Source organism: Siniperca chuatsi, linkage group LG6 (genome assembly GCF_020085105.1).
Source record: "Siniperca chuatsi isolate FFG_IHB_CAS linkage group LG6, ASM2008510v1, whole genome shotgun sequence".
NCBI lineage: Eukaryota > Metazoa > Chordata > Actinopteri > Centrarchiformes > Sinipercidae > Siniperca > Siniperca chuatsi.
Window position 1 is genome coordinate 26,554,327 of NC_058047.1, and position 27,576 is coordinate 26,581,902.

The 27,576-nt window shown below is 40.3% G+C and overlaps 2 protein-coding genes across 2 annotated transcripts; both read left to right on the forward strand.

Annotated features, from left to right (window-relative positions):
- The first annotated feature begins 431 nt into the window (after positions 1-431).
- Positions 432-12,884, forward strand: lrrc8c (leucine rich repeat containing 8 VRAC subunit C). The gene is made up of 3 exons (XM_044198611.1): positions 432-674; positions 4,344-4,486; positions 9,771-12,884. The coding sequence occupies exons 2-3, from the start codon at positions 4,349-4,351 to the stop codon at positions 12,012-12,014; spliced, it is 2,382 nt and encodes a 793-aa protein (XP_044054546.1). The 5' UTR covers positions 432-674; positions 4,344-4,348; the 3' UTR covers positions 12,015-12,884.
- A 1,013-nt stretch (positions 12,885-13,897) lies between these two features.
- Positions 13,898-20,435, forward strand: lrrc8db (leucine rich repeat containing 8 VRAC subunit Db). Its single transcript, XM_044198610.1, has 2 exons — positions 13,898-14,475; positions 16,480-20,435. Exon 2 carries the CDS (start codon positions 16,482-16,484, stop codon positions 19,035-19,037), a length of 2,556 nt encoding a protein of 851 aa, XP_044054545.1. The 5' UTR covers positions 13,898-14,475; positions 16,480-16,481; the 3' UTR covers positions 19,038-20,435.
- Positions 20,436-27,576: the final 7,141 nt, after the last annotated feature.

Consider the following 27,576-nt stretch of genomic DNA (forward strand, 5'->3'; position numbering starts at 1 on the left):
TTTCCTCTAAAAACATGCTACACGAGCGTGCTAAGAAGGGTTGTACCATTTCCTCACAACATGACTTGTGTGAGTGAACATTTGTTACACCGCTGCTGAACCCTAAAGTCACTTTCTGCAGAAAGAGTCCTGTGATGCTGGAAGAACATTTTGCTGATGATACTTCTGTGCTTTTACTTGCAGGATTTTGAATTGCAGTTGCATTGGTACTTTTTAGTTAAGTACAGGATGTGAGTACTTCCTCCACCATTGTGAGGCATAAATAAACTTTTATTGACTAAAAGATACTTTTATTCACCATGGGGGTTGAAAAGCAAATGAGGGGAAACCATGAAATATTTAATAAGAATAAAGCATAATGGTGCTGCTGTTGTTTGTGTGAGTGGACTATTACTGGCAGACAATTGCAGCAGTTTTTGGCCTTCCCCCCCACCCTAACAGCTGTCTCCTGAACAACATACATCACAAACAGTACAGTCTCTCCTTGGGTAGTCCTCAGAAGTCCACGCCCCTGTGGCTGACAGTATAGGCTACATGCCTGCATGGTCTGGCCGAAGATCCAGGAAGGTTGGCGGACAGAAAAGAAGGGTGGCCGCGCACATCATGATCCGAAACCTCATCGCATGAAAGCCGACTACTCAGATCCTCAACTCCAAGCTCTCAACTAAAGGAAGGTAAATCACTAATACTGTTTTGATGTAGAGATAATAATAAGAGCGCATATTGGTCCGACGTATAGATGGCGTAATGTGCAGTCGGCGGAGCGTCTCAGCGCCTGGATCAGCAGCAGTTTACCTGGTATATACAAACAGTAATGGGGATAGTTTGCGTACACGAGCCTTAAAGCCGCGTTCAACGCTCAAGTCGGGGCAGCGTGCACCTCTAAACGTGTCCTCGGTGTTTTAACGGGAAACTCGAGCTCCTAACCGGATGGCTTACTGCTGCTTTGTGCGGCTCACAGGATGAATCGCAGCTCTTCTGACCGTATTTGCACTTTTTTTCTTTTCTTCCAGGAGCTTCCCTTTCACGATAAAGTCTACAAAAGTGTGCCCCATTAATAACACCCAGGATATATCTATTTTTCTGCACTGCGGGTAGTTTTTTTTAATTTATTTTTTTCTTCAACACATCCCTTAACGAGACAGGACTTTTTGTGTGCCTGAGGCTGGGTGTGTTCCAAACATGTCTGTTTTTGGATAGCTGGGATTTAGACAAATTTCCTGTTAGGAAGGGACAAGGATATGGCCTGGTCAGCTCAACTCAATGGCTGACTCATCCAGTAGACAGACAGGATTTTTTCCTAAGAAGCCTACATAACCCAAACTACAGGCTTCAGACGAGAAGGCCTCTTCACACGCGCTTTTCTCTGTGCTATTTATTACATTTTTTCAGGAGTTCACCCTATTATTAAAAAAATGTAAAGGGCCATACAGTCAACTGACAAAAACCAAACTCATTTTCTCACTTACCACTTTCTAGCCATGTAAATGGAGTTAAGCTCATTAGTTACGATTATTAGCCCAAGTTTTAAGAAATCAGTCCCTTAACCTCAAAGGGGCACTCCACAGATTTTACACACGAGTCCGTCAGTATTATACGTATTCAGTTGTAATACCACAATGTAATATACTTGGGTACAAGTAAAATTCCTGCATCAAAATGCACTTAAAGTATCAAAAGTAAAAGTATGCATCATGCTGAAAAGCTCTGTTCAGTTAGAATACTGTATATCATGTTGTTGGATTATTAGTACTGATGCATGAGCACATGAGCAGCATTTTAATGTTGTAGCTGCTTCAGTTGAAGCTAATTTGAACTACTTTGTATAGTGTTGGGTTGTCTCATCCACCGGTCTTAGAAGGTTCCCAACCCCGAGGCTGCAGACCAGCACCGAGCCTCGGAACATTTGCTAAAGGGCCACAAGGAAATCTATGATTAAGCAAATAAAGCTGAATAATATGATATAACTTTGTAAGCTGGGCTGTTTTTGCAGTCGTGCCTTGCAGTCTGCGCTGCAATTTTCTTTTCCATGTCACGCCTCAAACAAAAATATGCTGATTTTGAACTTAAGTAGGTCATCAGTGTACAAGATAACGAGCCCGTCATTACCAGCTTTCAGCATTCAGCAGAACAAGAAAGCTGTGTGAGGACACACTCATGAAATTGTCAATAGAAAAACGAACCAGGTTGGGAACCCTTGATATAAGCTGATTTTATGTTGTGTGTAAAATCTTAATCTTCTTAATCTAAATTTAACGGACTAAAAAGCCCAATTTTACACTCTCAGATGTTATTTATATATATATAAAGTAGCACAAAATAGAAATACTCAAGTCAAGTTCAAGTGCCTCAAAAGTGTACTTAAGTACAGTACTTGAGTGAATGTGTTTAGTTACTTTCTGTCACTGTAGAACACGCTGTTAACACTTTTCATGGGGTCTTCTTCTTCTGTAAACAATTGCTCTAATGAAAACTGTTCACAGCGAGCTCTGCCGGTTCTGCAAGGAACCGGAACATTCTCTCTGGATACAGATGTTGCAGATGGATAAAAAAAAAAAAAAAAAAAAAAATAAACACTTTTCAATGCTAGAAATAAAATTCCATTGAGTTGGATATCTCAAACCTTGGCACATAAACACTATGTGCGCAGCTAGATACAACTAGAGCTAAGTTACTAACCCTTTAACGTCAACCATCAGTAGACAGTTTAGTGTAAACATCCTCTGATCCCCCTGAATGGCTGCTCTCCATCCTTCCTGCTGTTATGACACTGTGATGGAAGAATCAATAAAGACATTTGTGCTGAAAGCAACCTATTCAGTAATACCTTGCAGCTAAACTCATTAATAATGAACTAGTTTGAGTGTGAATGTATTCAGCTATTGACAGCTTTGGCACTGTGGAGCTGCAGATGATAACACACTGTAAATTATGGTCTGGCACCTTGTATCCTTATATACAACCTTATCCAATAGACGCATACGTGTATAATATGTTTGTATTTGGACGGAATTTTACATTTTTAGCATATTTATTGTTTCCTCCAGCCCATTAAATACATTGTTAAATGGTTGTGATAGAATCATACTAAATATACTGTATTTCACACTGAGATGTTTTACTACAAAAATCACCAGTGCTTATACACAATTGTCATTGACTAGGCCTCTTAATTTTGAATGACAGTGCAGCCAACCTACTGCCAGACGGATATTGGAAATAGGATACTTGCAGCTGTAGTAAGCACTTTACAGAAGGTGAGCACAGAGCGCGAACAGAAAGCAGCATCAGGGATACACCACCCCTTTTCATGCTACCGCTGTTTTTAATAGTCTTTTAAGAGATTAATAGCTTGAAGACTCAAAGGGCTGAGATCTGTTTTAAATCAGTTTTGTCAGTCATCGTGTTTATTGTGAAGCCACTTTACAAACATGCAGGCTTCTCGGAGTATGACGTTAAAGTCCAAACACTTGTCACAAGCTCTACAAAATTAATCATTTATTTAGTCTTTAGTGGGCACTTACTTTTAAATAATTACATTTGTAATTTACAAATGGGACAAGGTGAAAAATATGGCGCAGGGTAAGGGACAAAATTAAGACTACTGAGAAGTCAGAGGAGGCTATATCCTTGCCAGCTACTGATCTGGCCAATGATAAGCCGGCGGTGGGAAATGAAAAGCAGACTATTCATTCGACCGAGGTGGTAACTCCTGCGTCCAACCTAGCACTGGATCGGCTTCCGGCTCGGCTGGTCATTAATGTGTTTCGACCATGACAATTACGAGACAAACACTAGAAATACCGCGTTCACGTTACAAAGTAATCTACCAGGAACGTATGCAGTGCCTTGATGGATGATGTTGTGTTGCAGCAAAAGTTGAGGCTGGTTCAACTTTTTTTCCCGGGGCCCCCTCCCCTTGCTTTGACACCTCTGCTGCGTCATCGGACTGGCTCCATTCAAATGAATGAGAGGGCTACTGTTGGTCTGAACGCTACAGTCTACAGCCATTCTAGCAGCATTCTGCGAGGCTGCAGTGTACAGTAGTGCAATGTACTTATTAGTGCTAAACACAAAGTACAGCTGAGGCTGATTGGAATGCGATTAGTTTGATAATTTGATCTGATGGTTGCACTAGATGGAAAAACTGAGGCTTCAAGTTATTACAATCCATCTAGAGGGGGGCATGAATGAAGGCTAAAAACGTTGTTATAAACCAGAATATCCTTTTTATACTGTGAATTAAATAATGTCATTGTTTCATCCCTCTTTGGCCAAACCATTTCCCCCCATTGTATGGACAGAAAGTCATGTGGGATCATTTTTCATTCTTTTGTTAACAGACATCATGATTCCTGTGATGGAATTCCGGCAGTTCTCTGAACAACAGCCAGCGTTCAGAGTCCTGAAGCCATGGTGGGACGTGTTCACCGACTATCTGTCTGTAATCATGCTCATGATTGGTGTCTTTGGATGCACTCTTCAGGTGAGTAACAATGCCTCACCATGATGTCTCTACTTAAGGGAACAGGCTCTACCTTTTTGACTTTTCAACCATCTCTTTTTAAGTGAAGGAGCAATGTAGCTAATGCACAATATTGTAACATGAGTTTGAACTGCAGCATGTTTATAAGATAAAAGGAGTTGCCCTACAATTTTTCCCCATTAAATCTAGAGTAGTTTAATTCGCTAGAGCAAGCCTATAGGCTCTCTGATGCAGCGTTACTGCTCTGCCTCCTGCATTGGCACCAGCTCAGAGCCACTAATTCCCTGCTTTTACAACCTGGATTGCGTGCAGCAAAGGAAGCATTCAGCCCATCAGGAGTTTACCAGTGGAAACATTTACCCGCACAGCCCCTCTCAGTAAACACAAGATTCTAAATTCCTGTGGCCTGGTGCTAAACGTCTCTCTCTCTCTCTCTCTCTCTCTCTCTCTCTCTCTGTGTGGAACAGGAACGTTTTTTTGGCTCCTGCAATACTCTGTAGTGTAAATCCTGGACATTTTAACCAAAACATTTTTTAGAAAAACTGTTAACAGGATATTTACCAGGGTGGGTGCAGCTATTGTTTCCCACACTCACTATGGACATGATCTAATAGTTAGTAAATTGAGTGGGTAATTAATAATGTAGCCACGTTTACTTTATAAGTCAGAGCATTATCAACACGCCATTTTGTGTAATTACTTCTTTGCCTCACACAGTAATCCCTGCATTTAGAGTTAAAGGGAGAAATACAGACAGAGACTGAGTTCTGCAGATCAGCTCTTCGGAGACCTCAGCAGACCTGACTTTGCATTTTAATCGGTGATGTGCTGCAGCACAACTGCATTGCCCTCACTATAGTAATAATGCCATTTTTCATTCACTCGTCACAAATGTAGTGTGTTTCCATTTGCAAACTGTAGTTTCAGACCATGTTACACTATAATGAACTGAGTTGAGTATCAGGCAACTAGACAGAGTGCACAAAATGTCTCCCCTTCAGGCCTGCCACCATTAAAGTGCCCGTTTCCTGTTATTAACATTGCAGAGTGAAGCAGCTGTTTTTCATTTTTTACATTACAAGTAAACACTAAAGGCATATGTTGTTTATGTTTACTTGCCAGTATTCAGTATCTTTACATGCACTCAGTAAACCAGGTAGCTCAGAGAAATCAGGTTTGCCTTTAGCACAGGTACAGAGTTACAAGCACGCTGGAATTCTTGCACGGTTCTCTCACAAAAAGGAGGAGTGTGTGGGGGGTGGGGGGAGGGGGGAGGGGGTAAAAGAGTAAGAAGCACAGAGAACACACGGGTGAAGGGGGTCTCTGAGGGTGGCCCGCGCTTTGTTCCTGCAGTGGTTGGTGTACAAAGACTCAATGCTGGGGAGACGTGAGCCAATGATTCTTTGTGCAGTTTTTATGACTCTTTTGAAGGAGCTCTTTTCACCCTGAGTTACCAAACCACACAGTAATTCCTCAACTTGGGTCAGATTTTTCTCCTACCCCCGATCTTGTTTTGGAAGCATTACTTATTTTACATGTTGTGGTGATAATACTCTGCTTCCTGATTGTTATGCCTCCGTGCCCGGCGATAACGCCTCTGAGGGAATTCCTTCAAATTTGGCACAAACGTCCACTTGGATTCATGGATGATCTAATCTCTATAAACAGATATCTGCATATGAATGCAGAATCTGTAGGCAAGGGACAAGACTTTGGTATCATAAGCGTTCTGGTTTCCGTTTTGTAGTCCGTTTGTAGTCTGAGTAGTATTGACCAATCACATTTGGCTTTGGTTGCATGCAGGTAAACAGTCTGTGGAGAGCAAAAGAGGCGGAAAACACTGGCCGAAATGCAATCTCGGAACCCACTGGCGACGATTTAGCTTTTTATCAGTCTCGAAACCCCTGAGATTAGTTTTTTATTAGCTTTTTATAAATCCGCATTCAAATCGTCGTCAGACGATAGCTGATGGGTTCTGAGATTGCTAATCGAACTGTAAACAATGACCGGCGCACAGAAGAGGAAGTCTTGGCCCGGATATCCGTTATCCAGTTATCTGCTGGCTACACCGGAAGCCCCGAAACATTGGCCATTGCCCCCAGATTCACAAATTGCCCTCATGCACAAATCTGTATACAGATGAGAGAAGAAAAAGTGTTCAGACTGCAGGCAAATCAGATTTGTTTCCCAAATCAGAGCTTTAAGACAGACTGTCTGCATTGTTATTTGCAAGCGATCAGGTCGGATTTGTGTGTCCAGACATCACCAACCTATCTGCGTGGGTTGCTGTGGTAACGACGTAGGCGTCAGTAACTACGTACACTGGTGACACATGGAAGCGTGGAAGCATGAGAAATGGAGATCCATCAGGAGGCTGGTAGGATGCCTCCTCTGATTTACTCCCGTCACTCTGGATCGGACGTCATCGCTGTGCGTCGCGTTGCGAGTGACGCAAAAGACACTTCGAAATCCTATTTGAGTGGCCAGAGCATCCGGACTGAGACGCATCTGCAGAAATCTGATTAGAATCGCATTTCAAACCACCTCCAAATGTGGCTTGGATCTGATTTGCAAACATTTGCATTTCATGTGGGGTTTTTTGCTGTCCAGTCTTTCTAAAAACAATCTGGATATGCCAAAAAAAAAACAGATTTGGGCTGGTAGTCAAGTTACAAGGAACACTATAAAGGCAAAGAATAGAAAAAAGATGGACAAGCCCCCATTTGAATTTCCATTATCGGGATGATGTGAATATCCTCACGAGTAACTGTTTTTTTTTGTTTTGTTTTTTTTTACTAAAATGGGTCCAAAGGACAGTTTGACTCTATGCCACGATGCCAGTTGGACTTTTTGTTGAAGGATAATTACTGTGTGGAAAATATTTTCCTTGATATAGACACACAGTATATAGACGATCAAGTTCAATAATCATTCAGGTTGTGTTGCTAAAGTGAAAGCACCGGCCTGCTTGTACTGCACCTACATTCCTGTGGAAGGGAGCCCATTGTATGAAGAAGCTCTCTGCCTCTCCCGTGCAGTGGCACTCCTAATTGCGTATACACTCTGGAGCACACAGGGCAGAGTGACCTTCCCCTTCCCTGTGTTCCTAGTGCATGAATTAGCTCACTCTTTGGTCGCAAGTGATATGTTTCCTGAATAATACATGTAGTGTTGTAACAAAGCCTTTATTTTTATATATTTTAGAAGGTACTATAGATTATAATAAGTGTCTACAGTTACATGAGAGCTGAGAGAAGAAAATGTGCATGCTCTCTGTGCACACATAATACCAACTGCTGTGGGCTTTGATGTGTTTTACCAAAGGTCGGAGGGTGCTCGCTAATTGCAGAGTTATGATGTGCTCCATTTTAATCGAAGAAACATTGAATTTATGATCCAGAAACAACACGCGAAAGTTTGTGTTTCGTTGAACAGAAAACGTTCGTTGGGAAGTTTTGTGATAAACTCTTTCTGTCTAATTCAGAGACAGAAAAGCCGCTCTTCCCAGGAGTCATATCTCTCTGTCCGGATCCTCCTGCTTTAGTTTCTCAAAAACAACCGTATCCTTATCTTTGTCCAGTTTATTCAAGGACAGTCGAGGTAACCATGGTTTCGTGTCTTTAATCACAAGTTTCCTTGTGTAATGGCACCCTCACGCGGGTAAAAGCATAATGGCACAATAATTCATAACCAATCAGAGACTGTCAATGATTTCCGTGTTCTGATTATGGACCAATAGGGAACATCCCAACAACCCGCCAGGAGGAGCATGTTTTGAAAATATAAGTGAATGCAACTCGGTTTTACATGTACTTTGTTTTGATATTACAGTAAAATCTATATTGCATTGGACTCTATTCGACTCAAGTGTTTTATTGAAAAAGAATTAAACAGTGTGTGAGAAGACCTGAAGACAGCTGGCCCAGCTGAAGGTTTTTTCTCCCACAACTGTACGCCTTCAGTCAGGGGTAAATTATATTTACTGATGCAGTTGATGAAATTGTTGTCTGTACCATTTGACGTCATGGTAGAGAAGTGAAAAATAGAGCCTGATTTAAAAAATACAGGAATTATCATGTGAGAAAGAACATTTATTTATTTATCCTTTATGTATGCAGGGGGACCTTATGATTTATGATGACCTTATTTATGATTGTTTGTCTTTCACTAAAAAGGATGCTCACTAAAAAGACATGTGTCCTATCTGTGATGCAATAAAAATATTTGTTTCTCAACAAAATGTAAGGTAAAGTGAATCCAGTATGCTTTAGTGTCATTTTAAGAGTTTTAAGCATATTTCGATGATTATCGGGATAATATCGTGAATCGCAAATTATTTTGGCCAGGATAATCGTGACATGAAATTTTCATATCGTCCCATGCCTAGTCTCCTTACAGCATCAAATGTGTCCAAATTTTATAGTCAAATGCTTCTGAAGGCTTCTTTGTATTAGTTTCAGTTGGACTTTGGATGGAATTATTATAAATGTGATATGTGGGGTGATCTCTCCTTTCATCCCACCGCTCTGCTGTCACAGTGATACTCTCCCTGTCTGGAGACTTTGTCATGTATAGTTTTGTGTACACATGGCCAAGAAATTGGCTTTCTCCAGGAGAAATCTAGCTGGGGGAAATCAGGTTTCTCTGAGCAGCCTTCAGATCAAAAACAGCCTTGCATTAAAATAACGCAAGGGGCTGCGTTATTGCACAACTGTTTATAACATTATGAGGAAGGATTTTACGACTCACTGTGATAACTTTATCACAGTGGCCGTCATTTTATCTCACGAGGTAAGAAATATGGTGTTACATGTTACAAAATAACCGACCAGGAATGTCAGCTTGGACGTATTTGATTGGCCAACAAAGCACCTTGCGAGACTAGTCGCAATGCGTTCTGGCAAATATTGAGCCAGGTTCAACCTTTTTGCCAGACGACCCTGTGGTTTTTGTTCTGCATTGGCACCCCTGCTGCATCAACACAGTGGTCTCTACACATGGATTTCCCCTCTGTGAATCTATAAAGGATTATTTTATCTTATCATTCAAATGCATGAGGGGGCTGCTTTTTTCAAGCAGGACTAATGTTGGTCTGAATGCGGCCAAATCTCCGACCCTGATTATGGAAATTGGGTTTGTTGTTGACATGACTTGAACAAAATCAGCTTACTGGAAAATGTTGACTGTAACTCCGTTATTTAAGTGCATGTACTGATTGTTATCTGAATGTCTCCTTTTAAGTAATTTTACTAATCTTTCTTTTTTTTTTTACATTTCGTTTTAGGTAATGCAAGATAAAATCATATGCCTTCCTCACAGAATATCATCACCTTTGGAGAACACAAGTGAAGTGAAGTCACTGTTACACCTGCAGTCCAATATTTCAGTGGTACCAAGAGAAATGACGGGCCTGAAAACCCATCTGGATCTCCAACAGTACAGTTTCATCAATCAGATGTGTTATGAGAAGGCTCTGCATTGGTATGCCAAGTACTTTCCTTATTTGGTTCTTATACACACTGTAATTTTCATGGTGTGTAGCAACTTCTGGTTCAAATTCCCTGGCTCAAGCTCTAAAATAGAGCATTTTATCTCCATGCTTGGCAAGTGCTTTGACTCTCCCTGGACCACACGAGCTTTGTCCGAGGTCTCCGGAGAAAATCCTGAAGAAAAGGACCATAAAAAGAGCAGCACTTCTAGGTCCAACATCGCTGTGTCTCCCGAAGAAGAAATTTTGGAGACGACCCAGTCCCTCCGGTCTATCCCGGAAAAGATTGTAGTTGACCAGCCATCAGCAAGTGTTCTTGATAAAAAAGAGGGTGAACAAGCTAAAGCTCTTTTTGAAAAGGTAAAGAAGTTCCGTTTGCATGTTGAGGAAGGAGACATCCTCTACCTTATGTATGTTCGCCAGACAGTGTTCAAGGTGTTTAAATTCCTCCTGATCATTGCCTATAATAGTTCTCTAGTGAATAAAGTGCGGAATAGAGTACGTTGCGAAGTTGAGATCCAGGACATGACAGGCTATAAAGACTTTGAATGTAATCACACTATGGCTCATCTGTTTTCTAAGCTTTCTTACTGTTACCTGTGTTTAGTGGCTGTCTATGGATTAACAAGCCTTTACACCTCTTACTGGCTGTTTTACCGCTCACTGAAAGAATACTCCTTTGAGTATGTGCGACAGGAAACAGGCATCAATGACATCCCAGACGTCAAGAACGACTTTGCTTTCATGCTACACATGATTGATCAGTATGACCCATTGTATTCTAAACGATTTGCAGTTTTTCTGTCCGAGGTCAGTGAGAACAAACTGAAACAGCTCAACCTCAACCATGAGTGGACTGCGGAGAAATTGCGTCAGAGACTCCAGACTAACACCAACAACAGACTTGAACTTCAGCTTTTCATGCTCCCTGGGTTACCTGACACTGTCTTTGAGTTGAATGAGCTGCAGTCACTCAAGCTAGAGATCATCAACAATGTCACCATCCCTGCCTCAATCTCTCAGCTGGAAGACCTTCAGGAGCTGTCTCTTTACCAATGCTCTTTAAAGTTGCACACAACAGCTACCTCCTTCCTCAAAGAGAACCTGAAAGTGCTTCGTGTGAAGTTCGATGATAACAGGGAACTTCCAAACTGGATGTACGGCCTACGCAACTTAGAGGAGCTCTATCTGACCGGATCTCTAAGCCCTGATGCCTCCAAAAATATAGTTCTTGAGTCGCTGAGGGAGATGAAGTGTTTGAAAACTCTCTCCCTTAAGAGTAATTTGACCAAGATACCCCAGTCTATAGTGGATGTTTCCAGCCATCTGCAGCGGCTGTACTTACACAATGACGGCACTAAGCTAGTAATGCTCAACAACCTGAAAAAGATGTCAAATCTGATCGAGCTGGAGCTAGTGCGCTGTGATCTGGAACGCATCCCACATGCCATCTTCAGCCTGACGAATCTGCAAGAGCTTGACCTGAAAGAAAATAACCTTCGCTCAATAGAGGAGATTATCAGCTTCCAACATCTTCGAAAACTCACTTCGCTCAAACTTTGGTACAATGGTATCATGTACATCCCAGAGCATATCAAGAAGCTTGGCAGCCTAGAGCGCCTTTACTTCAGCCACAACAAGATCGAGATATTGCCTTCACACCTGTTCCTGTGCAACAAGCTGCGCTACCTGGATCTGTCCAACAATGACATCCGATTCATCCCTCCTGAAATCGGAGTCCTTCAGAGTCTACAGTATTTCTCGGTCACCTGTAACAAAATTGAAAATCTACCAGATGAGCTCTTCTTTTGCAAAAAGCTCAAAACACTGAAGCTTGGCAAAAACTCGCTGTCCATACTCTCGCCAAAGATTTCCTACCTTGCTCTCCTGACATACTTGGAGCTCAGAGGCAACCACTTTGAACTCCTGCCGCAAGAGCTCGGTTGCTGTCGTGCTTTGAAGCACAGTGGCCTTATAGTGGAAGAGACACTATTTGAAACTCTGCCTTCAGATGTCAGGGACCAAATGAAGGCCGAGTGAGATGCCTTATTGTAGCCACAGTGCCTGCTGTTTGTTCTGTCTACCAATTCAGAGCATTTGTTTTGTATGAACTCATTACCATACTTAAGTATTACATTACTGTTAAATTAAGAGTTATTTTTCCTGTTTCCTTGACAGAGGGGAAAACTACTTATTCAATTATTGTCACATACTGTGTGCCTGCAACAGTTCTTGTTCTGTTGTTATTAACGTTTGACATTTTTTTACATTATCGGGCCACAAATCCTTCTTAGAGGAATAGTTTGGCATTTTGGGAACTACACCCTTTTGATTTCTTGCTGAGAGGTAGATGAGAAGATTGATATCAACCTCATATCTGTACATTAAACATGAAGCTACAGCCAGCAGGCAATTAGCTTAGCTTAGCAGGTAAAAAATACACCTACCAGCTAACTAATTAACATGTCATATCTTCTTTGTTTTAATCCGTAAAAAAAAAACGAAATGTAAAAATGGCTGGCTGTGGCTTCACATATTTCATACAGACCTAAGAATGATATCAATCTTCTCATCTAACTCTCTGCAAGAGAGCAAATAAGCCATCTTGAAGCACATTTCCTGTCACTGCTACATCAAATAATTTGATTACTGAATGTAAATCTAAACTGAAGACCTCACTTAAGTTTAGGTCTGTAGCCTTACGATTGCTGTTTTTTTTATATATTTTATGCTGCTCGTATAAAGCATTTTATTTTCTTCAAGAAACTGTTAGTTCACATGGACCGCAGCAGGGAAAATGCAAAAAACAAAGGATATATCATACATAAGCACATGTAATATCTTGGCTAAACAATTCTGTATTATAGAAGATGATATTTTGAAGTGCATTAAACTTAAAGGACTATGTCATACTGGTGGTTTTCTTCAGCTCTTGAAATGTGCACAAGACGTATGCAGCCTATTACAAAAATGTATTTTTATAAACAGTGTTTTTATGTTGATGACCAATAAAAACTGAGTCATTTATAAATGTTATTTCTTAGGTTGGAATCTATGAAAGTTCTAACAGCACAAAAATCAGACCAGTGATGCAGTATGGTGAAAGCAATAGTGCTGAGTTGACTGAGAAATGTTTTTTTTAGAGAAAAAATAATATTAAATCTGTGACTTGATATCTGAAAGGTGTAACCACACATTGAAGTGTTGTGGGATATCACCTGCTGGTGAGGATTAATAAGACAAAGAAGATTAGTCTATTATTATGCGCACATGAGGCACTGATGAAAAAATAACTTTCGTCTGAAGTGTCTATAACAAAAATTAAGAAAACAAATAAGAACTAATTTGGACACATTGCCTAATTTTTCGTCCGTAATTAAAGAGATTGTGGCTGCAATAGGATCAGTCCTAGATTAAATAATCAAATTTTTTTGTATGCGTACAAGGAAGAAAAGTACAATGAGGTAATAAAGATAAAAATTATGTGTAATAAAAACAATACTAACTACATTTAAACATATATTAATATACAAATAATAACTGAAATGATAAGGGAAGTTGGGTTTTTTACAGAGACAATGCACATTGATCAGCACCACTGTAAATGTACCAGTATTAGCCAAATGACTAATTTTTAACTGTTGTCCCTTGGCTGGAATGTATAGCTACATAGTGTGCAAAGATACCAAGAACATGAAAAGGTGGTTTGAAGTATCTGACAAAATAAAATGACAAAGCTATTGAGGAAAACAATAGAAACAGCTCATTGGGTCATTTTACAGGTGTTTTACCTAAACATTAGACATTGTACTAAGAATGGGATGAGACCCACATGGAAATCATGGAGTGTCTCCATCCAAAACGTAATCCTCAAAAATCTATTGTGAAAGTCTCTTGAGTGGTTCTTCTATTGAAAGGTTTCATGTAACGTTAATGTTTTGAAATAACAAAACAAAGCTGTGATATAACTTTAAATTGCATCCTTGCCACTTTTACGACGGTTCCTAACTTTAGTGGGTCATCTCCTGCTCCACTGACTGTCAATCCGTGGAAGGTTTTCCAAAGCGCTGCTGCAGCCTACAGCATATCAGCTCTTGATGTGTGTGGAGGGGAAACAACAACAACAACAACAACAACAACACCTGTGCGACATTAGGCGTGATTTCTCCTGCCCACTACAACAGAGCTGTTGCCAGTTGATGGTCATGGTGAAACCTATTGAGGATCAACCTCGGCGGAGCGTGTGAATAACATCAAACCGAGTGCACTTCCAGCAGCTGGTGCTGCCTGGCCGGCTGCGGCGCCAGTCAGAGGCAGAGGACCCGACCATCTGAAGCGGAGTGGGGGTAGTCAGTAAGCGGCTTACAGCCCGGCCAGCAGGCCCACGGTTGAACTGATGCGGAGAATGGACAGCTTCGTCACCGCGGCGGAACATGGCTTATAAAAGGAGGCGTTGCTCGGTATTGCTGGCATCGACATAACTGGATCAGACCTCCTGAAGGTGCGTATCTGAGCGTTTGGGTGCTGGTCCGCATCTAGGTTATTATAGGTCTTTAAATATAACAGCTAGCCTGTGTTCTGCCCCAATAGTGTTAGCAGGCTTTATAGCGTGGTGGGGGTAAATAAAAATAATAGCGGGGTTGGGAAGACTATTAAAAATGAACCAGCAGTGAATTTAGTGCAGTAATGTAATCTGAACGAGTCGTGATTTGCTTTAACGGGACCCAGATTTTAGTGCTGCATTTAAAGGCTTCACGGACATCAGGTCCACCTCTTGTTTTGTGTCCATGGATGCGTCTTCCTGCTGTAGCCGGTCTCAGCCTGCTCTGCAGCCTCGTTGAAAATAGTGACCTTGATGCTTTCAACACACACAATTTCCGTTTTTATTCATTTTACTAAGTCGTGTTTTTTTTTTTTTTTGGTGCACTCAAGGGAATCAAACTGGTGTTGTTATTGTCATTTTAAGAATGTTATTTTTCTATTTTTGCAAATGAAATCCAAAATTTACAGTCAACATGTCAAGGCATAGCCAGTGTGATAGTGGGTGTACTGTATGTGTGGTGGTAGTGAGTTCTGGCAGGGCACATGATTGTAAACTCTGTGGAAGGAGGCTCATTTGGAGTAAGGTAGTGCACAGAAAAGCATACTGCAAAATAAAAGAGATGAAAAGGGTGTGCTATGGATAATTCAGACTACATTTCATTTAGCAGAATTTGCACATGGCTGCTGTCTGAAAACAACTTGTGCTGTGTCCCAGTTCAAGGGCAGTCTCCTCTCTAAATCCATAACAATCTGACAAGGCCGTTCTCTTTGAGCCTCCTCCAAATGTGCCTGGGAAATGTAGTCTGGCCTAAAATTGGAGGACACACAACCAGTTTATCCTTCCAGTCTTCACTATCCCAAAATCCATTGTGCACTGGTCACAGTGGCTGCTCCTCGTCAACTAGTACAGCCAGGAAATGTAATTCCTACCAGGTGTCATATACAAGTGACCAGAAAAATAGAAACACCTTCACAATGCAATACAATGAATACAATAAATGCTGTCTTCCTAAAAACTACTACTTCAGTTTTTCTCTCGTGTGTACATTTTGAGACTGTAGCCTACTTTGTCTTTGTGTTGTATTTGAAATGCAATGTTTTAAGGGCTGTTTCTAATAATTTGTCCATGTTGTTTAAAATTGGAGTAGAAATTAAATATTAGAAACACAGAGTTTAAAGTGATCCAGTACAACACCACAACGTACAGTAATCAACACCTCTCTGTCACAGGGTCAACATTTTGAGTGTCTCAAAAGGCATGATTTATTACAAGCCTGCTTTGTATTGGATTACAGGGCCCTGTACATTTCTCTTTCTGAATTCTGTTTTCTGGTCACTCAGTGTATATCACATGAACTGGACCAAGGAACAAGCCACTGCAGGATGTAAACAAGATTATGACCAGACATGGATGTTCTTTATCACCACATAGCCTATAAAAATCATTTACAAATACAGTATTGTGACAGAAAACTTGAGATTGTATGGATATATTTATCATTAAATTGGTACTTTTTTTTGTAGTTGTCAATCATATCGCAATATAGAACTTTTATATTGAACTTTAATATAGCCAGATTTTATGATGTTTACTATGTTGTCACCCATCCAATGGCAAATTGCTGGTGGAAGACATGGACATTTTAGTTGGCAAGGACTGCCACAATACACCATTAGTTTGGTTACAGCTAAAAAAATAAAATTGCTAAGACAACGATAGCAGCTTTACTCAAAAAGCATGTAGCCTACTTTACTGCAGAAAGGCAACTTCCAAAAAGCAAGGTGGCCATAACATACACAAATCTTCCTTATGGTTATGTGGAAACAATTCAATAGGTCAGTGAATTCCCCCCCCCCAAAAAAAATATTGCAAAAAATCTACTGAAATTGGAATCTCATATTATGTATACGTTTTGTAATGAGAAAAATCAAGCATTATGTTAATTAATATTCTTTGTTACAGGAATGTTCACCCTCACAGAAGTCGCCTCCCTGAATGACATCCAGCCAACTTATCGAATACTGAAACCATGGTGGGATGTCTTCATGGATTATCTCGGTATTGTCATGTTGATGTTGGCCATATTTTCTGGAACGATGCAATTAACTAAGGACCAAGTGGTTTGTCTTCCCATTCTGGAACAAACTCCAGAGGGGTCTGGGGGATTCTTAGCACCCCAACCACCAGAGACAGCTGATAGTTTATGGAACAAAGAAAGTGCCATCGGTGAGCAAGCTGCTCCTTTAATGGCTAAAAGGCCTCCTGACAGCATCGCCCCTACAGTTCACTTTACACAGTCGGGTACTTTCGGGCAGCCTCAGCCTACAGGTGTCAGAACCAAGCTAGATTTTCAGCAGTATGTTTTTGTCAACCAGATGTGCTACCATGTTGCCCTTCCTTGGTATTCCAAATATTTCCCGTACCTCGCTCTAATCCACACTATCGTATTAATGGTCAGTAGCAACTTCTGGTTCAAGTACCCAAAGACAAGTTCCAAAATAGAACATTTTGTTTCCATACTGGGAAAATGTTTCGAATCGCCTTGGACTACCAAAGCACTGTCTGAGACTGCATGCGAGGACTCGGAGGAGAACAAGCAGAGACTGGCTGGCGCCTCCTCCCTCCTGAAGCATTTGTCCACAAGCAGCGAGGAGGGGAGTCCAAACCAGTCCGCCCCAATGCTGACTAAATCTGGGGTCACGTTTTCTGTTGAAAAGCTTGTGAGTGAAATTCCCTCCCTGACCATACTGGACAAGAAAGATGGTGAGCAAGCAAAGGCCCTGTTCGAAAAAGTCCGGAAATTCCGTGCCCATGTGGAAGACAGTGACTTGATATATAGACTGTATGCAATTCAGACAGTCATCAAAACGGTCAAATTCATTTTGATCCTGTGCTACACCATGACTTTTGTTGCCTCTATAGATTTTGACCATGTGTGTGAACCTGAAATAAAGCATTTGACTGGGTACGCCAAGTTCCATTGTACACACAACATGGCATTCATGTTAAAGAAACTCCTTGTTAGTTATATTGCTATCATATGTGTTTATGGCATAATCTGTATATACACACTGTTCTGGCTTTTTCGGCGACCCCTTAAGGAGTATTCGTTTGAAAAAGTCAGAGAGGAGAGCAGCTTTAGTGACATTCCAGATGTTAAGAATGACTTTGCGTTCCTCCTCCACATGGTCGATCAGTACGACCAGCTGTATTCAAAGCGTTTTGGTGTTTTTCTCTCTGAGGTGAGTGAGAACAAACTTCGGGAGATCAGCCTGAACCACGAGTGGACCTTCGAGAAGTTGCGGCAGCATGTGACGCGCAATCCTCAAGAAAAGTTGGAACTTCATCTTTTTATGCTGTCCGGAGTGCCAGATGCTGTGTTTGATCTCACCGATTTGGAAATCCTTAAACTAGAATTAATCCCAGAGGCCAGGATAACAGCTAAGATCTCACAAATGATAAACCTCCAGGAGCTGCACTTCTATCACTGTCCAGCCAAAGTTGAACAGACTGCTTTCATTTTTCTTCGTGATCACCTCCGGTGCCTTCATGTCAAATTCACAGATGTTGCTGAGATTCCTAGCTGGGTATACTTGTTGAAAAATTTAAGGGAACTGTACTTGGTTGGTAACCTGAACTCTGAAAACAACAAAATGATCGGACTCGAGTCTCTGCGAGACCTAAGACACTTAAAGATTCTGCATCTCAAAAGCAACCTCACAAAGATCCCGACAAACATAACGGATCTGTCTCCGCATCTGATCAAGTTGGTGGTTCATAACGATGGTACAAAGCTCTTAGTGCTGAATAGTTTGAAGAAAATAATGAATCTCGCAGAACTGGAGCTTCTTAACTGTGAGCTGGAGCGAATCCCCCACGCTATCTTCAGTTTGAACAACCTTCAGGAGCTGGATCTAAAATCCAACAACATTCGTACTATCGAGGAGGTCATCAGCTTTCAGCACCTCAAGAGACTGACGTGCCTCAAACTTTGGCACAATAAGATCATCACCATTCCATTGTCAATTAGCCATGTCAAAAACCTCGAGTCACTTTATCTCTCACACAACAAGCTCGAGTCTTTACCCTCATCATTATTCACCCTTCTCAAGTTGAGATACCTGGATGTTAGCCATAACTCTATTAAGGTAATACCACCAGAGGTCGGCTTTCTGCAGAACCTCCAACATTTTGCCATCACCGGCAACAAAGTCGAGGTAGTTCCGAAGCAACTGTTCAAGTGCACCAAACTGAGGACCTTATGTCTCGGCCACAACTGTATCTCCTCCATTCCAGAGAAAATCGGCCAACTCTCGCAGCTGACACATCTGGAACTGAAGGGAAACTGTCTGGATCGTCTCCCGGCTCAGCTCGGTCAGTGCTGCCTCCTGCGCAGGAGCTGCTTGATTGTGGAGGATCATCTCTTTGACTCGCTCCCCATGGAGGTCAAAGAGTGCATCAATCAGGAATCTAGTGTTTCTTTTCCAAATGGGTGTAAGTGTCTAAGTGATGGACGGTAGTCTCATCCTACATGGCATCAAATGTAAGGCATTTCATCTTAGGTGTAAAGAAATCTTTTTTTTTTTAATTCTTTTTTTTTTTAAATCATGCCATTAGAAACAGTAGTTCAGGGTACAGTATTGGTACGCTTCATGATGTTTTAGCAACTTGAAATGAACATACCAAGGCACATACAAGGTCGGTACCACTAGAGACATTTTAGATAAACTCTAGAAATGATCGTGGCTTGTGTCATATATATATATAATTTAATTTTGTTTTCAGTTAATGTAGGTACATAGTAGCAGCTAAATCACCCTGCATATAATTTGTACCTTTTTGTATGCAAAAATGTCTATAGTGGATCTACAGAAATTTGTATCATTTTGAAGCTATCCCCCTTTTTTAATCTCAGATTAAGTAGATGCACTTGATTGACCTCAATTAAAGGGAAAGTTCACTCAAATTACAAACAGAAATTTCACTTTTCTGTAATGGAATCTAGCCATGCAGGTAGTTTTGGTTTCGTCAGCCCAAGTTTTGACTTTGAGATTTCGGCCTTTACCCAAATAAAATGGATGTGAATAGAATTTGGTCTGCAGTACTCACAGCAATAAAATATTATATCTGAAAAAATTTAACAGCAACATTTCTTTCCAGAAACAGTGTCCCCATTACCCTGGATAAGACCTTGCAGTTTTTATTACATTTACATTTTATCAAAAAAATATTCTTCATGAAACCTGTTTACAGCAAGTGTGCTGATTAGTGAGTGACCCGAGCAGTGCTTCTGGAAAGAGGTGTTGCTGTTGAAATTTTCAATGCTGTAAGCACCATAAACAAAATTCCATTGTAATGGGATGGAGGCAGATATCTCAGTTATGGATATCTCAAAACTTTAACAAACTACCTGCATGGCTAGATACTACTATGGTAAGTTAGAAAATACGTTTTCCTGTTATTTGGGTGAACTGACCCTTTTAAAAACTATGGCTTTATTTTAAAAATCTCAACTCAATTGCCGCCCAGGAAGAGCGCAAGAAGACTTGTAATACATTTTCAAGTTACACACTAAAATGATGAAGGTTCTCATCTGATCCTTTTCTCTACTTCTTGAAAAGTCTTGAATCATGCCATTATTTTTTGATACAGTTGGGTTTTTTTCAAAGGAGTAGATAGTAGATTGTTTCCTTTCTTGTGTACAGCCAACCCGTTTTTCATTAGTTGTACTTTTGCACTCATGTTTAATTATGTTTTATTCTCGCAAATGGTATATCATGTATTTTGTGTGTTCTTTTTATGTATTTGTCTCATTGTCTTTTATCTGTTCTCTCTGCACAGCACTTTGTAAATCTGGTTTTAAAATGTGCTATATGAATAAAGGAATCACTTATTATGCTATTATTTAAAGCTATAAACTGAAGCCAAAATTGTTTTTGTCCCAAGAAACACATTTTGAATTATTCTTTTTAAGTGGTACAGTTGAATCTCGATGCCTGCAATACCTGAAACCCCACGAAATGAACTTTTAAATTAATCAACTAAGTTTCAAACAGTGTACATACAATATTTTCTCCTCACTTATCATATAAGTAACTGCTTAAAAACACAGTGTAATCAGGCATAGTCTGTCCAGCATGCTGAGCTCTAAGTCCTCTTATTAGAGCCTTTAACTTTAAATTGAAAAGGGTTTGTAAACATTGTGACCAATATTGTATTATTGCATGCTACATTAGTAGAAAGTGTTTTTTTTCCCAGTTAGTGGTTAGTAATAATAATACAAGATAGTAATAGCCAGATGTATTTCTCTCAATTTTCTATGCTTTAACATCAAAATTTTAAATTGCAAATAATTTACTACATAAAAACAATTATGTATTTACAACAGATTCCATATTTAATGTTAGTGTTTCAAGTATGCATTTTAAATGATAAGCATGTGCAGTTTCATCAACACTTCCTGTCCTTCTATGCCCCATCTGTTTGCTAACAGTTTAACATGGCAAACACTGAATAATCTCTTGTTTGGTATCTGGTATCTGAAAAATACATATAGCAGTATAACACACAGTGTCCCTATACTTGGTGCAACATTATGACTGGCATCATTTTTCTAGAACGGAAGTGTGGGATGACTAGGCCATCGGTACAGTGTTGTAGTTCACAAAATATATTCACTTCACTTTCTTACTGGTCACGTGTGACAATCTGTGTGTGTGAGAGACAGAGAGCTGTGTGCATATGAACATTGAGGCAGATCAACAAATTTCCCTGGAACAGATATGAATTACTATACATAATTATTAATACTATAATCTTGATTAGATTTTTTTTTTTGTGATGGCTGCCACATTTTATTCAACAAACCTACAATATATTTAGTCCATTCTAAACGCAAAGTAATTCTTTGGGAGTATTCCAAACTCTTTTGAATGAGCTCACGACTAACTTGTGTTACTAATGCATAACATTATTTTTCTATTCTTTGGCAGTTCTTATGAATATAGCATGACACTGAAGGTTCTCCACTGACTTTGCAGACAGAGTGACAGTAGGCCAACAATTCGAGAATTTCCTACAATTTCTCACTCTTTATTCCACTAACTTCCATTACAAATGGGGTTATCATGCATTATTGCTTGCAGTATCATATGAATTATGTTTGTTATGGTGACAAATTAGATTTTCACTCTGATGTCATTGCACTCTCTGTCTCCAAACCTCTCATTTGTCCTTGAGGGAGGTTAGACGTAAATGTCGTAACAGTAATCTTATGTATATAGGATTATACTATATAGTCTTTTACCACACCTAATATACATGTAGTTTAAATTGTATTTGGTCTAAAACATGATAAACTTGCTTTCATCAGTAAAGGCTGTGGATGTGACAGTGGAGGCCTTCATGTTAAACTGATCCAGTTTCTTGGATAGTGTTGCCCTCTGGTGGAGGTACATTGTCACTACATATTATATCAAGGTATCATTTTTGCTGCTGCTATGAAGCATGTTGAACAGCACTGAATTGTATATATTGTATTGTGTGCTAAATGCTAGTTTTCAGCTTCTTACCAGACAATAATTTTTTCCTGGTAATTGTTAGTAAGCAATTAACCCTTAAATGTCAGTTAGACTTAAGCGTTTAACTGTAAATTAGATTAATTAGGTGAAGCAGCCATTTTCTTTCTTTAAAAAGACTTAAACAAACAAACTGTGCTCATGGCTACTTCGACAGGTGGTTGAATATGAGGCTGAGAAGTTTTTACCACAGACACATGTTAATTGTAGGCCAGCCAGTCAAGTAATTTTAGAGCATAAAAAAGCAGCATATGACCTGCAGCATGAATCTCATCAGAATACGAACAAACCCATGTGCTGAGAGGCAGGGAACGACCTTGGGCAGGTTTAGTCAGTTACTCACAAACACTGTCAAATTCATACCTATGAATCACCACTTACCAGTTCACATGATAAGTTGCAAATAATCATTTGCTTAATTTGATATCAGTTGAGTTGAAAATATCCTAATTTAGATGAGGATTTGTTCTGAGACAAAAAATTCAATCGTATTGTATGATATTGTATAATTACAAACACGATCATCTGATTTGGTCAACATAATACAGTAAAACTGAACTGTAACACCGTGCGAGAAGCTTCAAATCTTACTTTTCACAAGTTGCCTGAAAAAACTTGATCTTTTTAAACATGAGCCATAGATTTTTTTGTTTCTCTTTTCAGAACATGTCACAATCAGTTTTCTGTCCTGTTTGGTGTATTCACAAGGGACAGCAGCACAAGACAGGACGACACCAGACAGAATACAGGCTGTAAAACCAAAAAGATTATTTCACACAACTTTGTGTTAAATAACATTTAGAGCAAGTCTGCTGTATGTTGTTGCACTGGCATTTCTACACCATGTTCACCTCGTCCGAGTCTGTTGTTGTTACATCACCCCCAGTCTCCAAGTACTTTCATTACTGTTAAATGACATACTGTAGTTAAGGGGCAACAAACGGGCGGTGAATTTGTTATCACTGGCTTAAAAGGTCCTGGGTTAAAATCCAGAAATGGTCGGCTGCGGCCTTTCTGTGTAGAGTTTGCGCGGGTTTACCCCACCAGTCCAAAGACAAGTTAGGTGAACTGGAGACCCTAAAGGGCCCGTAGATTCGAACACCAGTGTGAACAGTTTGTTACCTGTATGTGTCGGCCCTGTGATAGGCTGCCAACATGCCCGAGGTGTACCCCACCTCTTACCCTATGTGAGTTGGGACAGGATCCAGCCCCCCACGACCCTGCTAAGGATCAGTGGGTATAGATAATAGATGGAGATATGACAGTAACATTCACAAATTGAGATACTGTACAACAAGTTAAGAGTGGAGGCTAAAGAATGCTATAAAATACATATATATTTTTTTAAATGAATGAATCAATGACTATCAACCACTGAAAAAGTTGGAACACTTTATTTTAACCCTGTTTATTTAGCATTTTAATCAGTAGATAATAAGTAAATCATTTATAACAAACTATAATATAGTTGCAAGCAGCTCTAAGGACTTTTTAAGCGTTTCTTAGTATACTTGTCAACAACTACAACTCCTCTCGAGAAGCACCCATAACTGCTGTATAAACAGTTATTGATAGTTATTTTTATGTTTTAAACACATTTAAAAACAGTTTTAAACCCGCCTGTGAATGATTTGTACAGTACATGAATGATTTATACGTACAGTCCATGTGTATAAACAGTTCATAACTGCCACACTGTAAGAACTGCTCATGTGTGTAATCATATGGCTATATTATACAGTGTTCTCAAGCCTCCGTTAACTGTTTATACATCAGTTATGGATGTTTCATAATTGTTGACAACTCCACTGAAAAGCACTTACAAATGTATGTAACAAATCAATCTAAGCTTAAAATGCCCTCATGTGCTTACAGCTTCATTATAGCGTGCTATAAACTGTTTATGAAGTGTTTATATACAGCTTATAGATATAAAATAGTTTATAATTATTTCAACGGCACACCCCCGCCTCCATTTAATGGTTTTTACCTTTTTAATGTAGCCTTATCATGCTGATGTTTTTGTGTAAAGTCACCAAAGCAATACTAACCTGTACAGTGTTCTAAAGTCATCAATGATTTGTGCGTTTATTTCACTACTAGTCGGGATTCTATTTCTGCCTACACGAATGTAAAGAGACACACACGCTCCCAACTGATTTGTTTTGTGAATTACACACAGGGCATACATCATCAAACCAGACTTGATTGTGACGATTGTTCCACTTTGCTCCTCGGCTCTGGGATGGGAGGAATAAACACATGTCGTGATAACTGCGGATGAGGATGCATGACTTTAAGCCGGCCTGACACTGGGGTTGTTAGAAGTCTGCCATCAGGTGGATGAAGACAACACACTGCCTACAGTCCAGCCTTCATTACTTCCTTGGAATCAAGCAATGGCCTTAGCACTCGTCACAAACACTTAGCGTGCACTTTCCCCTCACAGGACTACACTGCCAGCCATGTTGGTATGAAGTGGTCATCATAGAACCGATGGCCATCAACCCACACTGTAACCTGGGGACAGAGCTAACATGATGTCAATTTAAAAGGTTGACTGGCTCCTCAATCTGTGCATCTCTGTTTTGCAGAGCATACTGTTTGACACATCAGCCGAGGAGACAAGTTATTGCTTTAACGACCTGCTGTGCATTCTGTGCTTTCTGGTTTGATGAGTGCTGCTTGGTTTGTCCTTGGCAGACAACATATTTTTAACAACTGCAGGTGTTTATCGAGGATAATAAGCACTCATAAGTACCGATTTAACAGCAAGAGAAATTCATTTGAATTTGGGCTGTTGTGGCCAATTTATATTCTTCCTGGTATTTCTGGTAACAAGTCATAAGCATTTATTCGGTGCAAGTATGGCTGTGCCGTGAATTTTCGGATCTGTATGTGGCCTGCTACTCCACTGATGCCCCGAGGAAAGCGGCAGATCTTCAGCGACAGCACTTTGTGAGCACTTGCACAGCTGATGAGCTGTAATTATGTTTTAATTATTTCTGTAGGGCATCATTCTCTCCCGACGTGAACCCCCCGCTGCAAATTAAGACACAGTATTTTGACAACATTTGGTGATGAAACTCTCCTCAGTGAAGTCCACTAATTACTGCACAGCCTCGTGTCAGCACCCATAGAAGGCGGCTTTGATGTCTACTGCCCAGGATGATAATCAAGGGCACAGATCGCACGTGATTGGCTGTAATTGGGACAAGTTGTTCAAAAAAAAGGGCACCACATGACTTTGACGGCTGCTTTGCAGGGCCACTGCTGCGAGACACTAACCCCGCCCTCCCCCATCCTGTGCCCACGGGTGAGGAAGCCTTGTCACTTATTAAGGAGGCTGTTGCCATGAAGTGACAGATGTCCTGATGTGATCTGTCTGCAACTTTGGCCTCCATCTGTCTTGTTAGTACAAATAGTTAAGGATGGTGTGAGGAGAGAGCTGTTGTTCTTTCATATATGTTAAATGTATTGGAAGCTCCTGTTTCTGGGAGCTGAAACTAGCTCCCCTGGCAATCCCTCCACAACAGTCTCTCTTCTCTGCTCTTCTTTTCCACCCCTTGTTTTTCAAGGTTTCTCTGCCTCCTCCACCACTTCTGCAGGCCCTGATGTTTAGGGTTCAGTGCCACTGAACCACATCTGAATCTCCATTTTTGCTCTGCTTTGCTCCCTGCTTGGCAGAGAAAGATTAGGGGCTCGGGTCCTGGGGTGCGTATCCCACCCTCTCTCTGGTCCTCACACCCTCCTTCTCTTCACCCATCCTCAGAGATTCAAATCCTTTTAGCTTCTTCCTCAGGTAAAATTGCCAAGGACCTTGTGAGCCCTAGGTTCCCCTGGAGGTAAAATCTATAATGGAGTTTTGATTTGAGCAAGAACAGCCTTGAAAATGGACTTCTTTAACCAGGTAGCTGCCTCGCAGAAGGTCAACAGTACTCCAGGTGGACACAACATGCCACAACTGTGTTAGAAAAAGGCAGAACAAAGAACAGTTTTATTCCAAAGAAAGTGACCTGTAGACACTGTTGTAAATAAAAAATGAAAGTGATGTGTTGCTTTTGTAAAATTGTTCAGCATGACTTATCAGCATCAAGTTATACATACAAGTCTCAGTTGACAGAATAATCTCTTATTTACTCCGGTGTACATCATAGATTTATGGCTGTATGTCATATAAAATGACAGCAAATGTCTCCAAATGAATGAAATTGCCAAGAAACAGTTGATCAATTTACATTTTATTTCTTACAATGTTTTTTTTTTTTTTTTTTTGCCACCTTGACTCAAAGATAGAGGGCACCAAAGCCTCAGTTTTGGAAAGACTGCTGTTGAAACATCAGCACAGAGGATTTGAAGTGCTTTGTGTATTCAGTGTTTAGGTTAAGGCCAGGGTTAGGGTAAGGTACTGAGTTAAGAAATATTCTATTTAGTTATGTGACATGACAAAACACAGGTGGTTAATGATACTACTACTACTACTAATAATAATAATAATGATAGGGGTTAGGAAATAATCTATTTTGGTTGAAATAGTTTTGACATGAAAAAACAGGTGGTAATAATAATAAGCAGTCATGATAGGCTGTAGCAGCAGTTACACTATTAATTGTGTCGTTATTGTTCAGTTTTTAAAAAATATCCACAAAACTCTGTGGACATATTTGAAAAGGTGCCATTTAATAAGAATCAAATTAACATACAGTAAGCTTCATCATAACACCAGATGTTATAGACTGCTAGAAGAGTGAGAGTTTGAGAATCAGAAATTTCACACAAATATGCTTCATTACCACTTTATCGATGTACCCTCTGCTGACTTTCAATTATTCATCAGCCACTCAAAAAACTGTTTGCTCTGCCTCAATTTATGCTCCGTATCAAAACATAAATCACATCCCTGCTGCAGCTATAATCTTAGTTAATCAGCATCATTTAATGCACTTAGCAGCAGTGTTTCAAATTCAAATGAAACACTTGTGCAAAAGCAATCGCTGTCTGCCCTAGTTCTCATCGATGGTGGGTTTGTCAAAATGATGCAATTGGTCATTACCTCACATCAGACGCCTCAGAGACATAATTCTGCCTGACAGTTGGATTCTAGCTTTGACAGCCTCAAACTTGTTGAGTTTTCTCTAAATACTTGCCATTGCAATGAGTTAAACATCCCCCGGAGGCACCGCAGAGTTTTCCTTTTGAACAAACACCCGAGGGACGCCAAGCTGGGACTGCACGAGGAACTGGAGGTCTTACGGAGAGGGCTGTTTGGGTTTATCTAATGGTACAATGGGTAATTTTTTCTGCCACTGCAGAGGGAGGGAAGAAAAGAGGGATGAAAAGAGAGAAGGGAGTATGTTTAAGAGAGAATCTTTATCTGGGCTTAATATCCCATGCTCAAGCAGAGTGGAGGATTTTTTTGTTGTACAGATCTCTTTTGTCAGATCCTACCTACCCATGGAAGACCCAGGGGCACTCTAAGAAC